General features: G+C 40.7%; 1 protein-coding gene across 5 annotated transcripts in view; it reads left to right on the top strand.

Moving 5' to 3' along the window:
- The window catches only part of Ppn (proteoglycan-like sulfated glycoprotein papilin), a 72,601-nt gene that overhangs the window by 49,935 nt on the left and 5,622 nt on the right, over positions 1–17,044 (top strand). For all 5 annotated transcript variants that reach the window (XM_017622639.1, XM_017622616.1, XM_017622621.1 and 2 more), the window contains exons 2-9: positions 10,597–10,657; positions 10,775–10,953; positions 11,017–11,435; positions 11,536–12,145; positions 12,218–12,341; positions 12,403–12,582; positions 12,638–16,376; positions 16,434–16,613. In XM_017622639.1, the coding sequence (XP_017478128.1) occupies positions 10,597–10,657; positions 10,775–10,953; positions 11,017–11,435; positions 11,536–12,145; positions 12,218–12,341; positions 12,403–12,582; positions 12,638–16,376; positions 16,434–16,613 (5,492 nt within the window). The remainder of the gene's footprint in view (positions 1–10,596; positions 10,658–10,774; positions 10,954–11,016; positions 11,436–11,535; positions 12,146–12,217; positions 12,342–12,402; positions 12,583–12,637; positions 16,377–16,433; positions 16,614–17,044) is intronic.

The following is a 17,044-nucleotide window of genomic DNA, read 5'->3' as shown; positions in this document are numbered from 1 at the left end:
GTATGTATGTATATATGTTTACCCAATGCCAATCAAGGACCAAATACATACATACATAGATCCCGGTACCTTTACAGCCAATGAGCCATCAGCATATTTTCTATAGATCTCGCATGTACCTGCCTGATTCTGTTTAGTATTATTTGAGAAGAGCTTCTAAGGGTACAGTACAGCATAGGACGAATTTTTTGGTACGTAGATATTGAATCTATATATTTACAAAATGTTTATTCCATCTTCAGAATCGTCTTCAGGGCTTTAAGTTTATATTTTTTGTTCACCACTTTCAAATCTATATATTACATATTACGATGTGATAAAACCACGATCGATATTGCTACCCGCTCCCAATTAAGATGCATTTCTTACTCCAAACTTCCCGCCCAGATTATTTTGCTTGTAGCTAAAGACGGGACTAAGCGTGGTGAACAGTGGCTGAGCATGCCTGCCTGCAGCCTAAATTCATGCCTGGCCTATATGGACTCATTTAAAACAATACATGCCACAAATCTGGTAATCGCTCTCTCTCAGCTTAATAATAGATTTAAGTAGCTGTTGAGTGCGATGCTATCAAAACCTCTACAGTATTGCCATAAAGTATTTTTAACTCCTATTTAATATCCTTTCTGTCTATTTCTTAATAAGATTTGCGTACAACTAAGAGTATTCCACTCATTTCTCCTTTTTGTTTTATCTGGCGTCAATTGGAAGTATAGATATGCTCCTATCCAATGCAGATGCAACCCTCTATTGTTCTCTGCAATAGTAGATGGGCACTGCGAACTTGGGGTTGTTGTGTCTTCAGAACTCAACACGCGACCTCGCCTAGCTCAAAAGTCGTCATAAAATTTAAAATAGGGTGATCCATTTATACCTTTTATTAATTTTTAATAAAACTCTTAAAACGGAACGGGATATCGGAATCTTAATTATCACCTAATAGAAGAATCTCTAACACTTACTTTTTTTAAAATAATATAATTCATATAAATAGAAAAAAAATAGCGAAAGTGTTGCATTCTAGTAGGAGATGAAGTGCAGTTTCTGGCGCCGTATTGCGGTACAGACAGGAGTCATCGGATGCTTAGGATTCTGATGTGGGTTGGCCCATTAGTATAGCTGTTATAAATGTATGACTTAAACTTGCCTTTGGGAAGGGATTTGTTTCATAAATCTCTTTTAGTTTTACTTATGTTCCATAAAAGCTCTTTGGCCAATCATACATAGCTCGTGTGAGTTATCCCAGTGGGGTTTTATATAATGTCGGTCCTCTGTTCTTACTTGTTCATTGATAGTATGTGGTTTCATTGGGAGGTAGCAGTCTCATGCTATATATTGACCCGGTAGCTGCTGTACTTCCCTCGACAGTCTATTAAGGCTGATCTCCATAGCTTGCGACCCCGTATGCGTGCGTTTGATATTTACGCTTAGAAATCAAAATTCATTTCATTCATTCAATTAATTGTCTTACATTCTCATGCGTTGCTATGTTGGTGCTGCCATTAAAAATTTGTATATTCAATTTTTCTGTCAAACGGACATATACGTATACGCATGCTATGGAGATCAGCCTTTAGCCTTCTCGGTACCCTGTATTTTACTGAAATACGTTAACCTAGATAGCTCAATTTGTCTATAAATTACCAGGCCTTGCGTGATTTTATTTCTCAAGAAAATATAACTTTCAGTAAAGCCACATGAAACCTACTTGGAAAGAGTGTTGGGATATTTACCAATGTGAATAGGGATCAAAATATCCAAGGCGCCTGCCATCGAGAAACGTTATTTGTTCTATAGTACGTGCTTGATTTATTTGTATTCCTATGATTATTTTATGTTTTAAATGCCATAACCTCATTCATTATGAAACAGGAGGTTTGCACACTATTAGAGCTGGGAAATTTAGCCCGGTTTAGTGATCAGAGTTCGCAGTGAAAATCACTTGAATGAACTAGTTCAGTAGTTCACTACTCCAAAAGAACTCAGAAAACATAAGTTTGCACATTACATTTGTTCCTGCATTCTTAAAATGATTCCACATCGGACTTATTTTTTTTGCAGGCATCTGAAAAAAAACACGATCTAATTTCCAATTTACATATTAATGAAAAGATTATAACATTATTATAACATTTAACAATTAATATAAACATATCGAGCCCTAACCGACAAAAGACGTAAGCGACATTTTTTTCAAAATGTTATTTTTGATACAGAAATGCATATTGATACTTTAGGAACAATTCTGCATCAAAAACAAAATTTTGGCGGTTAGAGCCAGTAACACCAGCGCTTAGTTTTAGCGGCGACCGAAGAAGAAATGACGCAAAACTAAAGTGTGGCCGCCGTTCAGTTACTAAATATTTTGCACATAAAGGGCTATTTGCAGCTCTCGAAAAAAAAAACGAAAAATTAATATAAAATGACGCTCAGAAAATGGAAAAGAAATTTTCTTCTATTAAAATTTCTTAATTAAGTTTGCAGCTCTGAAGAAGAAAATGCTCGTACATTTATTTCTTCTAGAAAGTTTGCAAGCAAGAACTTAATATTTGTTCAAGCAACAGAAATAATAAAAAATATCCCATGTGACTGTTGTAGAGAGCTGCAAAGAAAGAACCTTTTAACCCATACTCCAATAGAAGTAATTACAAGTTTTGGTGTTCAAATATCAAACACAATCGTAAGTTATTTCGAAAATTTCCAATAAATAAAAATTAGAAGCGTACAGAAATGCCTTGTGCACCAAAATGTACAATATCATATGATAGAATTTTCACATTGCTGTTAAGAAATAGGTGGAAACCTTAACCAATACACTGATCGTTATTCGAATTCTTACGAAAGGAAACTTATAGATTTAAAAGAAATTTTACTGTAAAGGTCAACCTTAAAAAATGTAGTTCTTCTAGAATTTCGAACTAATTCACGCATTCACTTGAATGAACTAGTTCACAACTAAATACTTCGTTCGCGAACGACACCACTCTACACAGTAGGTTTTCCTCCGCCAAGAAGGCGAACCCCACCACGCACAATCGGACATTTTTTACGCTTAATAAGTTAGTTTTTTTTCCTATTTAATTTGTTTTGTGAATTGAGTATTTTTAATATGCCTTTTTTATATTTAGTTTGTGTAAACACATACATATATTTTTGGTGACTTCGCATTTGCGCCAATTCAGCGGCAAATAAAAAACTTTCAAGGCATTAATTTATGTCCCTTCGGCGTTGTCCGCTAAATTGAAAAGGGAAGTAGAAGGGCAGCTTTAAGTAGGACCAGATATAAAGGACAAAAAAAAAAAACAACAACAAAGAAATAAAGAAAACGGAGCTGCGGCAAATGTTGCGAAAAATTGATTGTTGCCATCTAAGCAAACACCTAAATCACGTTGCACGGAAGTTGGTATGGCGCCGAGCTGAGCAAATGCAATAGAGGCGTGTGTCTGCCAGGCAGTCCTGCCATTGTATTAAATTATACCAGCAAGGTAATGTGGTTGTGGTTGGTTATAAGTTACTTAGTTGTTTTTGGGCAAAACATAGAGACTGCTGTAACTTACTACCATGTACCTACTATATTTTGTTAAATAGATTTGAAATATTTGTGGAAAGGTTCGAGCTAGATTATAGCGGACTCCTTACATCATGAGCCAACTTGGTTAATATAAGCAACCAGATGCGTAGTGTTGCAGATGGTGAAAACTGCAGGGACTTGATCAATATAGCCATTACTGCCTCAATGATTGCCTGGCTGTCGATGAAAATATTTGCAGAAGATTTGTGAAGAGCTAGAGCTGCTACCGACTCAGCTGCTTTCGTTGGGAGCTGATATGGCTATTATAACTCAAGCTTCGAACAAAATACACCAGCTCCCATTTCTTCACTCATTCTAGATCCGTCCGTCACTTTATACTATGGGCTGGTTTCTCCAACTAAACTTAACTTAGTTTAGACAATTTTTAAGACTTAGCCAAGAATAAGCTGTGTAAAAAGTAGGCCAAATTTTGACTTAAGTCCAAAAAATGGCTAAACTAAGTTAAGTTGAGTTGGAGAAACCAGCTCTATATCTGCATTGAGAGATTTATCTATTATGATTTAATAATGGGCTTATTCACACTGATTAGGAAAATAATTACAGTCCAATGAATATAGATGCCTGAGATTGAAAAATATCAACACGCTCCGTATGAGAGCTAAGAACAGTAGTGAATGTGAGACAGCTCTCACACACCCTTGTTACAGTGGTGAGAATATTCCGTCATGAGAACTGCTGAGAATTCTAAGATGAGAGGGAATACCCACTCTCGTTGCTATTTATACGGTGAGGTTTACACTGTTCACCAAATTAGAAGCTTTCATGATTTTTTTTGTCATCATAGCTTATGTTTTGTACTTCGTTTTTTTTTCAACACATTACATATGTATATGCATACTCAAAGACNGTAAAATATATAAAAATTTTGGCCGGGACGAAGTTCGCCGGGTCTGCTACTATGTATGTATAACTCTTATGAGCTCTAGAACTTAACGTTTCAGATTAAATTAACGCATTTTTTAAACCGCTTATGAAATTAATTACTACTCTCTCAGTGCATTTTCAACAAAGAATTTATTTTCATAAGGAACGCTTTCTAAGCTCTCTTAAAAATGATTCTTATCCCAGTTTTCTACCCAAACAACGAAGACAAGTGTCGTGTATTCGTGTCGTGTGTGTGACACTTGGCTGACATCTTTCGAAAAGCTCGTAAGTGTCACTATGGATTGAGAATACATATATAAATAACTATTTTTGCAGGAAGTGCAGCTTCATAACCCTAAAAATTTTGCACACTTGTAAAGCCAGCTGGAGCTCAGCTGAAGATTCACATTCACTTGCCATCAGGAATTGCAGTAGAACGCCCGCTGCTATTTGGCAATCGCCACGCATTGTCGAGGCGACGAAGTGTAAATTATTATTTTGGTTTAGATTTTTGAGTTTCGGCATTTGTAGCGATTTGTCGCGTGGCGCACGCTGCGAACAAAATTAAATTGGCAACAGACCAAAGCAAAGAGGTAAAAAAAAAGAATAAACACAAACTGATACGAATGTACATACATACATACATACATGCACACTTTCATTCTTCTAACTATGTATGTATGTGCATATGTATGTAAAACTTAATAAAACATGCGGAAAATTGAAAAACCAAAATAATAAAAATAAACGCGTTGGCAAATTGCTGCAATTCCTTTCTACTTAAACTGAATGTATTATGACGTATGCGCCGTCTAAACGTCTTATAAGTATGTATGTAGCAGTGCATTTGCGGCATATACGAAATCTTCTCTAAGGTGTGGCAGCGGCACGAAGTTGCCTTGATGTTTGTGTGCTAGTACTTGGCGTCACACTGTCTGTGTAATAACAATATTTTTTGTAACTTTTTTTTTTTTTTTTAATTTAATTTACTGTATTTTTATGCTCAGTTCGTTGGCATTGTTTTGGTGCCGCGTGTATATTTGCGATGCGTGCGGCGGTTGATGATCGGATTGCGAACAGGAAGTAGAGCGCCTTGAGATATGCAGTGATCTAAATTTTTTATACATATATAAATTTTGCGAATGTTTTTATCTGCACTGAGTGTAACAGATTTTGTGATGTACATTTTTTTTTTGGTTTGTTTTGGTTTTTATTTTGTTAGCGCATTAACCTGATTAGTGGCGAATATTTGTGTTTTATTGAAAGAAGAAAAAGTCATATGTACAACAAATACATATATGTTAATATATGAGTGTACATTTATGAACAAATCTCACGAGTTGTTTCTTTTCTGGTATTACTCCCTTCTCTCGCCGGAACAAAAAATGGCGAAGCATTATTCTTGCATTTATTTCAATCAGTGGAGTTCCACAAGCAAGTACAATAAAAAATAAATCAAGTATTTTAACCATTTTAGCCCTAAAACGTTTATTTAGGCGAAAAAGTACCAAAATCATTAATTTTTTAATGTCACTCGAAAGAGTCGTATTTGTTGCTTTTTTAAATAACTTTGAAAAGTTTTCAAATGGAATGTTCATATAAGAGGCAATGGAAGTTCGCATCAAAAACAACATATCTGTGAAGTTTGAAGAGTGTGCCAACAAATTAAAAAAAAAAATAGCATGCAGTATACTTATCTGTCGCAGCTATTTTGTACTACTGGGAGTATACGCTACCTACACAGCTACGGGTATATAAGCACGTGTTGTTATTTTTAGCCTTTTTAGTATATATTTTTTAAGTTTTCATTTAAATACAATTTCTCGATGGAATGTTTTTATTTATGCAAAACTGAAGATAATGCATTGTTTAAGATAAGTGTGCCACTACTTTTGACCAATAAAACGTACATAGGTATGTGTATTAAAACGATTTGCGAAAGAGAAGGTTAGCAATTTAATTAGTCCATTGGAATTTTTAAAATGAATGTTTACCCTAAAAATTACATACACTAGGGTGGTGCTTAAAAATATCATAATCTAAATTTTGTATGGAACAGCTACCCCTTTAATTTGCTGTACATACAAAATAAAAACAACCACAAAATTTTAACAAATTAAAAATACCTTTTAAGGGTCGCTATCAGAGTTGGAAAATTTATTTTTTTTTTTTATCGTAAAAATTTCACCAAATTTCGTTTTTGACCAGCTATACTTCAAGGAGTTTCGGCTCGATCAAAACACGAGTGTGTCGTTTTACGCGTATTTAAATTGTTTTTTTTTTGTTTTAGTATTTTGAAATCTTCGCGAAAGTCCTCATTTTCTATGGAACCTTCAGACTTTTGCGAGCTATGAACCTTCCTAACAAACACACATATGTACATATTATAAAATTTTTCGGTCTACGACCTTTCTTTCTACTTCTAAAGCTCTAGTTCCCTTTACTGACCTACACCCAGAAAAAGTGAATTGAAGTAAATAAACATGCGTTTATTGGTTTATTCTGCTATGCCATTCTTCAACCATTTATTTATTTGGCTTTGCGACTGTTTATGAAGCGTGCGAAGCCATACAAATTAATTAACTGGCAAGTTGCATGCTGTGTTGAGAGGAGCTAATGCACTTTTCGGCCGTTGCGGTGTGCCGGTGCCAGTGCCAGTGCCAGTGCCAGTGCCAGTGCGATGTGTCGGCCGTGGTGGCAATGGCAATGGCTGTGGTTATGGTTGCGGTTATGGTTGCATGTAGTTGTGGCACGCAATGAAAGTGCAACTTGTTGTCATACAAAGCTATTTTCTCTGCGTTCACACATTCACACATACATACATATTTCTAACATACGCAGGTCTTCTTTAAAGTATGCGATGCTTCTTAGCCTTTCTTTCACTGCTTTCGAGCCCTTCATCTACATATCTTGTCACAGAAGCATACGCTCAAATGCGCCCGTAAATGCAGTGTGTATGACTCATTCGTTGTGTTTTTTTTTAATGAGTGAGAAATGTGCGAAGATAAATAAATTAACTAAATGAATTGTTTATTATTGCCATAGCAATGTTTTGTTATCCTAAGCGCAGCTGCCACGCGCATACAAACATATTTAGCATGGCAAATATGATAGCTTGAGCTTAGGTATGAGCGTGTATATTTACATACTTATGTATATATACAAATATACAAACAAACATTTTCATTTGTATATATGTATGTATGTATGTACGTACATATATACGTAACATATATGCCCTGCAGTAATTTGGACTAACCTTGGGGTAGCCTTCAAGTGGTCCATATTCTGTACCAGTCTTGGTTACTATTCCCTTGTGGTTTCAACCGCCATTGACGCGTCTTTCGAGCAGGGCAAGATGTCCCAATAATAAAAAAACGTCAAGTCTCGCAGAAATTGAGCAGCCTAATAGGGCTGATTCCATCTCATTATCCTCATGGCAGCTGCGAAAGGTGTGATCCTAGTATTACTACGAAGTGAATTCTAATCCTTTAACCGCTCCCGATTCACACATCGCAGGCTGTGCGCCAACCGTTTAAGGGTAAACCACAGGAGATCAGATGTGCCCTCAACTGCTACCCATCTGGAGATAACGTTTTAAGTCTACCTTTATGTGTCAAGTCTCCAGCCATGCAAATGCTTCCAATGGCGCGGAACCCAAATTTGCCTAATAATTCCCAGAGTATTTACTTTCATTCCCTGAGTAGTTGCGAATGCAGCACTATAGCGTGCAGGGCGCTGAGAGCCGCTTGGATATCAGAATATATGTTTACCTCACTAACTGTCATCAGTCTCTTTAGCGGTAAGTCGACTGCTTCTTTAATGGCTACCTGAATTTAGTTTCGATGGATCCATGAAAATTATCTCTGCTCTCTTCCTTCAGTCACGCTGCACAATTATCCCTTGAGGCTACTTGGTACCATTTCAGAGACGCAGTAATCAGAGATGAAATTGAAACTATCCAGAACGCCAGCACATTAAGTCTTCGAGCTTGTTAACCAACCGGTTTTCCTTGGTCTGAAAGAAGTTTATGCTGCGGTAGTTATGCTTGCGATATCGACAGCCGTTAAACGCCAATGTAGGAGTGGTTCATAGTGCCCTGATAATACCTATTATACCTTTGTATACACTTTTAGATGCTTAGCTAGTGTGTGAAATGGGCTGGGAAAACCGAATAGACTTAGCTATGGTTTCGTAGCGCCAATAAATTACTTTGGGTCAGATGCCAACTTCTCTTACCAATGGCTCTCCCACAGGAGTATACGGCAACCAATGACTTCCTCAGGCTTTTCTCAATGTTTGGCTTCCACGTCAGCTTCATGTCCAGGATCAGGCCTAAAGACTTGTCCATGTCAGAGAAGTGCATATGACCTCTACTATGGTAAGAAGAGCCACTTCGGTGATTTCAAGTATAGGTAGCCTAAATCAAAAAGGGTTAACATATGGAAAGGATTTTTCGATTTTACAGTCAAACTTATATCAGCACGTTAAGTGTTGCGATTTTCAGATTGTTATCTCTAACGTTCATGTATATAAATTGAATCTTCTATGTAGATAACAGCCTTAAGGCAAAGCGATTATATTTCGGGGCTGGCTGTTAACTGCTAATTTTTTAACTGGTAGTACTTTTTATGGAATCGCCCAGTTTTTTACTGCAGGGTTGGCTTGCATACACGTACTTGGAGATATGTGCATACAAACATAAGAGACGATAATGGGAAATATGCTGTTGTTTGCATAGCAAATGGAATTTCATTTCGATTTTTCAAAAATTGCGTTTATGTTACTTTGTAACAGTTTCGTTTATTTTCCAACAAAGTTTTTAAATCTAGCCTTGTGACTGATGTCTAAAAATTCGTTTTCAGAACCTCACATCAGCGCAGTTTTTTGTCAAGTGAGTGAAAAAACATAGTCAAAGGGGCAAAAATATATTGTATAAACAGATTTTCACCGAAAACTTTGTTACCTGATCGATTACTTGGTCAGAATATTTATGGTGCCAGCAATAATTAACGAGAAAAAAAAGAAGTTTGCTGAATATTTTATTATCGTTTTGTGTTGTAATTTAGGGCCCAGCTTGGGACTAATGAGAATCACATGTGGATTTCTTCATTCTAAAAAAGCACGCAGCTCTGAAGTAACTAAAACCAAAAGTCCAATGTTTAATAGGTTGCTCCAAAAATGAATGTGGAAAAAGTAAAGTCGCTTCCTAGGATTTTTCTATCCCGGAAAAATATCCCCCAGAGTTTTTTTTATTTCGAAATCCAAAAATATTTAGAGGTCGGTCAAAGGGACTAGATGGATATTCATACGGTATACCCACTCACTTAAGGCTTGGTACTCTTGCCGGATCGAAAATTTTTTAAGAGGTTCACATGGCTCTTTTGGTTTGGCTTTCCTAAGTGAGGACTTCAACTCAGGGGCTGTACTTAAATTTTCGATCTCCTTAGAGAAGAGAATTCAAGTACTATTTCGACTGCTGAGTGGAAGATCCACCCATCTCGGCAGCCAGTTCGAAAACGCCCTATCTCAGATGGAGATTCAGAAACGCCCTAACTCAACACATTTTCCATAGGGCATTTTTGAACTTAATTCTGAGATAGAGCGTTCTTCAACTAAATTCTGGGACCAGGTGTTTTTCAATAAAATTCTGAAATAGGGCGTTCTTGAAAAGTTTTTTGAGATAGGGTGCCACTAGAAATCCACAGCGATTGGTTGTTGTTGTTGTAGCGGCTTACGCAGCGATTTGTCGTAAAGCTGGTTGATGAACACATGTCAGAGAAAGGGAAAGAATAATTGAAGCTTGTAAGTGTGGGGGTCACGATATCCACGAAAACATAAAAATCGTACTCACAGCAGAAAAACAGAGAGGGCTGCGAAGAACTGATACATAGCTGAGCTATTAGAGGACCTCGCAAGTATTATTGTCTGGCTAAAGATATAAAGCAGAACTAAGTACTCTTGCTAAAAAGTATATAAGTTGAATCATGTTGCAAAAATATCTCCTCATGACCACCCTTATAATGCCAAAGGAGCGAAGATTACAGCTATTTTTTAGTTAACTTTATAAGATAAATATAAATTATGCTTACTATCTATAACCTATTAGAACTAATATCATTTCTTTTCTTTATTTTTAGTTCAACGGCCTTGATATTATTCATCCTGCTCTTCTGTGTTCAATCCTCACACTCCAGATTTGTAAGTTGAAAGTGTTTATTATACTGCTTGGCTTTAAATACATACGTACATACGTAGTTTCCGCACAAAATTAAAAAAAAAAATAATAATAATTCTATGCATATATTTCCGTTGCAGTATGGAACGCGACAGAAAAGACAATATGGCGCTAATATGTACTTACCAGCGAGTTACATTGTGCCCGGCGGCGAGGGTGATGACGCTGATGAATGGACTGACTGGAGCTCACCATCAGAGTGTTCACGCTCATGCGGTGGCGGCGTATCATTTCAAACGCGCGACTGTCGAAGACTTGCGTGAGTCCAGCTTCTGTAATTTTCAGAACCCACATAATGTTAATATTCCATTTCCCATCGCAGACCCAATGGGGCGCCGCTTTGTACGGGTGGCAATCGCAAGTACTTCTCCTGCAATACCCAAGACTGCCCCGAAGAGGAGCCCGACTTTAGATCGCAGCAATGTGCGCGCTTCAATCGTGTACCCTTCGATGGCGTGACCTATGAATGGGTGCCATACACGAACGCACCCAATCCATGCGAGCTGAATTGTATGCCGGTGGGCGAGCGTTTCTACTATCGCCAGAAGGCGAAGGTCATCGATGGTACACGCTGCAATGACCGTGAACTTGATGTGTGCGTGGACGGCGAATGTCAGCCGGTGGGTTGTGATATGATGCTGGGCTCGAATGCAAAGGAGGACAAGTGCCGCAAATGCGGTGGAGATGGCAGCACGTGCCACACGATAGCGAATACTTTCACTGCCAACAACTATCCAGTTGGTAAGTAGCCGTAGTCGGTTGATTTATCTGATTTAAGTATTTTTTTTGGTTTGTTGTTTTGGTTTTTGCTGGCGGTGTGATTTATTATATTTCCCTTAAGGATACAATGACATCGTACTCATTCCCGATGGCGCCACCAATATACGCGTGCAGGAGACGGCACCCTCGAACAACTATTTGGCCTGCCGCAACTCATCCGGACATTACTACTTGAACGGAAATTGGCGCATTGATTTCCCGCGCCCAATGTTCTACGCGGGCTGCTGGTGGAATTATCAAAGAAAGCCGGCAGGTTTTGCCGCACCCGACCAACTGACGTGCAGTGGACCGACAACGGAGTCAATTACAATCATGATGTTGGTGCAAGATAAGAATGTGAGCATAGATTATGAGTACAGCATACCAGAAACGATACACAATGCACCGCCAGTGGAGTACTCGTGGACACACATGGAATTCGAGCCGTGCAGTGTGCCCTGCGGCGGCGGTACACAGTCTCGTACGGTGACCTGCAACAACCGCATGACTCTCGAAGAGGTTGATCCCAATTTGTGTGATGCCAGCGCTAAGCCCGAAGAGGAGCAAGCATGTGGCGAAAGCCCTTGCGCACCCCACTGGGTCGAAGGTGAGTGGGGAAAATGCTCGAAGGGCTGCGGAGCCGATGGTGTTCAGAATAGGACAGTTAGCTGTGAACGTATCTCGCCAAATGGGTAAGTTGAGGCTATTGAAAATGTATAAATTTACGAAATGATATTAATTTTTATCTGTTACTGTGAGGGTAGTGACCGCACAGCAGAAGAAGACTCAGTTTGCCTGAAGGAAGTGGGCAATAAACCAGCCACACAACAAGAGTGCAATAGAGATGTGAAGAACTGCCCTAAATATCACTTGGGACCTTGGGCGCCGGTTAGTTATGATAGCTCGCTATACTTCATATTTTCTATTTTCAACATCCTAATACTTCCAGTGCGACAAATTGTGCGGCGAAGGTAAGCAGAAGCGGAAAGTGACTTGCTATATTGAAGAGAACGGCCGTAAGCGTGTACTGCCCGAAGAAGACTGTGTGGAAGAGAAACCACCCACTGAGAAAGAATGCATGTTGGCTCCTTGCGAGGGTGTGGATTGGATTATTTCCGAATGGAGTGGGGTAAGTACGAAATTTTGTTTAAAATTTGCTCTCTATTTCATTTCTCCTTTCACAGTGCGACGAATGCGGACAAAAGACGGAAACACGCACTGCCATTTGCGCAACCAAATCAGGCAAAATTTATCCTGAAGAATTCTGTGCGCCCGAAGTACCTGCACTGTCGCGGCCATGCGAATCGTCGAAATGTAAGCCAAAATGGTTCACCTCGGAATGGAGTACGTGCTCTGCCGCGTGTGGCAAGGGCGTACAATCCCGTATCGTTATATGTGGAGAGTTCGATGGTAAAAGTATAAAACCTGCTGAAGACTCCAAATGTGAAGCCACAGCGAAGCCAGAAAGTGAGCAAGAGTGTGAAGGCGAAGAAAAGGAGTGCCCTGGTCAGTGGTTTACTGGACCTTGGGAGCCATGTAGTAAACCATGCGGCGGCGGCGAACGTAAGCGTGAAGTTTTGTGCTTAGCAAATGGCACAAAGTCGCTCAACTGCGATGAATCTAAAATTGAATCGCTTTCTGAAAAGTGCAATACACAAGCCTGTACTGAGGATGAACTTCTACCAGTTGATGGTACGGCGGCGCCGATAGCGGAAGATGCGAGCGAGGAAGAAGAGTGTGACGAGGATGATGAGGGATTGGATTTGGAAACAAAGGAGGACCTGAAGATCTCCGACGGCATTGAGTTGGATGAAGAGGCTACTACTTTGTCATCACTGATTACTGATGAACTAATGCTAAGCGATTCACCGTCTACAGGAGAATCGAGTGAAGTTACTTCTACAGACATTCCATATAGTACCGTTGAGGGATCTGGCGAAGAAACGGATATCACTGAGGAAACTACACTTGTGAGCGAAGGAAGTGGTGATGAATCCAGTGCGACTACCGGAATTTCGGATACCACTGAATCTGGTTCAACTGAGGTATCTTCATCTGAGCAAACGCCCGAGGGATCATCTGTTGAAACAAGTGCGTCGCCTGTATCTACAGATTCAACTGAAACTTCACAATCACCAGAATCTACCGAATCCACTGAGCCGGGTACTACCGATGTTTCCACATCTACCGATATTACTGAGACTACGGAGTCTCCTCAGTCGACAGAGTCATCTGCATCACCCGAGTCGACAGAATCGCCTGCATCGGAAGCAACCGATGGGTCTAGCTCAACGGAAGTTTCAGCTTCAACTGACTCTACCGGATCTCCCGAATCGACAGAATCCTCAGCTTCACCTGAAACTACGGAATCACCTGTTTCCACTGAGTCTACAGTTAGTTCTTCAGACGTCACCGGTTTGTCTGAGTCGACCACGGAATCAAGTGATACGACAGGATCTTCAGAATCCACCGAATCGTTGGCCACAGATTCCACGCAATCGACAGATTCTACGGAGTCTGTGTCTACTGACACGACTGACTCAACTGAGTCTACCTCTACTGACACTACAGAGACTACCTCCACTGACACTACAGAGTCTACCTCTACTGACACTACAGAGTCAACAGTTTCTTCATCCACAGACATAACAGAATCAACTAGCGAACATTCCACGGAATCAACCGACTCTACAGAATCGTCAGTGTCAGCTGATTCTACAACAGGCTCCCCTCTATCTACAGACTCAACAGAAAGTACGACTGATTCCTCGGAAACAACTGATACTACTACCGATGTTTCAACTGACTCCACAGTTACTGGATCGGATGTCACCACAGATTCAACTGGTTCTGAAGCGACAGATTCCTCATCAGACATTTCCGATATTACAGAAACAACTGACGCCAGCTCAGATTCCTCTCTTAGTACCACTGATTCTGGTATATCGGAAACCACAGATGACACGGATTCAACAGTAACCGCCGAAAGTGACGAAACCACAGTGTCCTCGAGTGACGTTACCGAAACCTCGGGATCTACCGATGTTTCAGAATCAACCACTCTGGGCTTAACTGAGGAAAGCACAACTGAGGGATCGACTGAGTCAACAACGGAAGGAGTATCATCTGAGTCAACATCCGAAATTAGTTCAACAGAAGCATCTACTTTCAGTACTGAGACTAGTGAAAGTACAGAATCTTCATCGTCAACTGATGTATCGGAAACTACAGAAATTGGATCAACTGAAAGCACTGAGACTACAGAAAGTAGTCCCACTGAAAGCACAGAAACTACAGAGAGTGGGGCCACTGATGAAACGACCATCGAAGGATCAGGTTCAACGGTTGATATTTGGTCTACTACAGAAGAAGGTGAAGATAGCACGCCTTACACGCTTGAAGCACTTCTCACCAAATCTCCTAAGCAAAAGAAATGTAAGGCCAAGAAGGATTGCAGAAAAGCAACATATGGTTGCTGTCCGGATAAGAAAACGCCAGCCAAGGGTCCATTCGATGAGGGTTGTCCTATTGTTAAGACCTGCGCTGAAACCAAGTACGGATGTTGCTCGGACGGTGTTTCACCAGCCGATGGCGCCAACAACGAAGGCTGTCCCAAATCACTGTGCGCTGAGACATTGTTCGGATGTTGCCCAGACAACTACACGCCCGCTGAGGGAGAGGACAATGAAGGCTGTCCTGAAACGACGACTGCACCACCAACTACGACTGTTGAAGAGGTTACAGAGGGATCTGGAGAAACAACCGAAACACCGGAAAGTACAATATCACCAGAAAGCACAGAAATTCCAGAAAGCACTATTGAGCCAGAAAGAGAGGTGGTCAAATCGTGCTCCTTCGGAGAATTCGGTTGCTGTCCAGATGGCACCACCGAAGCTAAAGGCAAAGATTTCGCAGGTTGTGAACCAGCAGCACCAGATACCAGATCGTGTGCACAAACACCAAATGGTTGCTGTCCAGATGGTCGCTCTGCTGCTGCAGGCCCTAATTACGAGGGTTGTGCCCCATGCACACAAGAGCCATTCGGTTGTTGTCCAGACAATCAGACCCCTGCTCACGGACCACTGGGTGAGGGTTGTTGTCTGAACGCGCCATATGGTTGTTGCCCGGACAATATTAACGCTGCACGTGGACCAAACTTTGAGGACTGCGACTGCAAGTACACACCATATGGATGCTGTCCCGATCAGAAGACGGCAGCACGTGGACCCGACAGTGAAGGCTGTGATTGTGAGAAAACGCCCCACGGTTGTTGCCCAGATAAAATCACGCCTGCAAGTGGACCGAAATTTGAGGGATGCGCATGCCATACGCTACAATTCGGTTGCTGTCCCGATGGCCTTACAATTGCACAGGGACCACACCACTATGGCTGCCACTGCTCACAAACCGAATTCAAATGTTGCCCCGATGAGAAAACGCCTGCCAAGGGACCGAATGGTGAGGGCTGTACTTGTTTGGAGAGCAAATATGGCTGCTGTCCTGATGGTGTTACAGCGGCGGAAGGTGAGAAATTCGAAGGCTGCGCATCGGTTAAGGAACCGCCACAAAAGGCATGCGGTCTGCCAAAGGTTACTGGACCATGTGGTAACTTCAGCATCAAGTACTTCTTTGACACTTCGTATGGCGCATGCGCACGCTTCTGGTATGGAGGTTGTGAAGGTAATAATAATCGATTCGAAACCGAAGGTGACTGCAAGGCCACCTGCCAAGAGTATAGCGGCAAAGAGGCTTGTTTCTTGCCCAAAAGCTCAGGGCCATGCACGGGCTACAACAAAAAGTGGTACTTTGATTCGGAACGCAACCGTTGCGAGGAATTCAATTACGGAGGCTGCTATGGCACCTCGAATCGATTCGATAGTTTGGCCGAATGTCAGGCACTCTGCGCCATTGATGAAACTACACGTAAGTTGAGACGGGAACGTTTATTAGATGGATTTATATTGGACTGTTTATTTGTAGCACCCTGCGACCAACCCATGGAGGCCGGTCCCTGCGAGGGCAACTTTGAGCGTTGGTACTATGACAACCAGACAGATGTGTGCCGTCCATTCCGCTATGGTGGCTGCAAGGGCAACAAGAACAACTACCCAACCGAACATGCCTGCAGCTATCACTGCCGACAGCCGGGCGTACACAAAGGTTTGCTTTCAGTATTTAAGTTGTTAACGAATTTGGTGTTGGTGTTTTGCATGAGTTTGCTATATTGTAAGACTTCGATCTAAGCTTGAAAGCATGACATGGAACGCGGTATGAATTTAATAGCGCTCTCCACGCGGATGAAGACTTTGGTGTCGGCGCGAACCGTTTATAAGATATTATATAGCATTAGCATTACTTTATGTTTTATTTATTTTATATTTTTCCTTTTTTATTTTGGTGTAACGGTATGCTAAATGTTTGGCTTTCCTTTTCTCACACTCGTTATGTTGCATGTTTGCTTGCTGCTCGCTCTACTCCTTTCCCGCTAATACCTTACCGCACAAATGAAAATGCGCTATCCCCCTAACTACTATTACATCAACTACACAATACACTACGTTACACCCCGAAACACACACATACCCTGTTGC

Source organism: Rhagoletis zephyria, unplaced genomic scaffold (assembly GCF_001687245.7).
Source record: "Rhagoletis zephyria isolate East Lansing unplaced genomic scaffold, Rhagoletis_zephyria_1.1 Rzeph_scaffold_00048, whole genome shotgun sequence".
Taxonomy (NCBI): domain Eukaryota; kingdom Metazoa; phylum Arthropoda; class Insecta; order Diptera; family Tephritidae; genus Rhagoletis; species Rhagoletis zephyria.
Note: the sequence above shows the minus strand (reverse complement) of the source record. Positions and strands in the feature narration are given on the sequence as shown.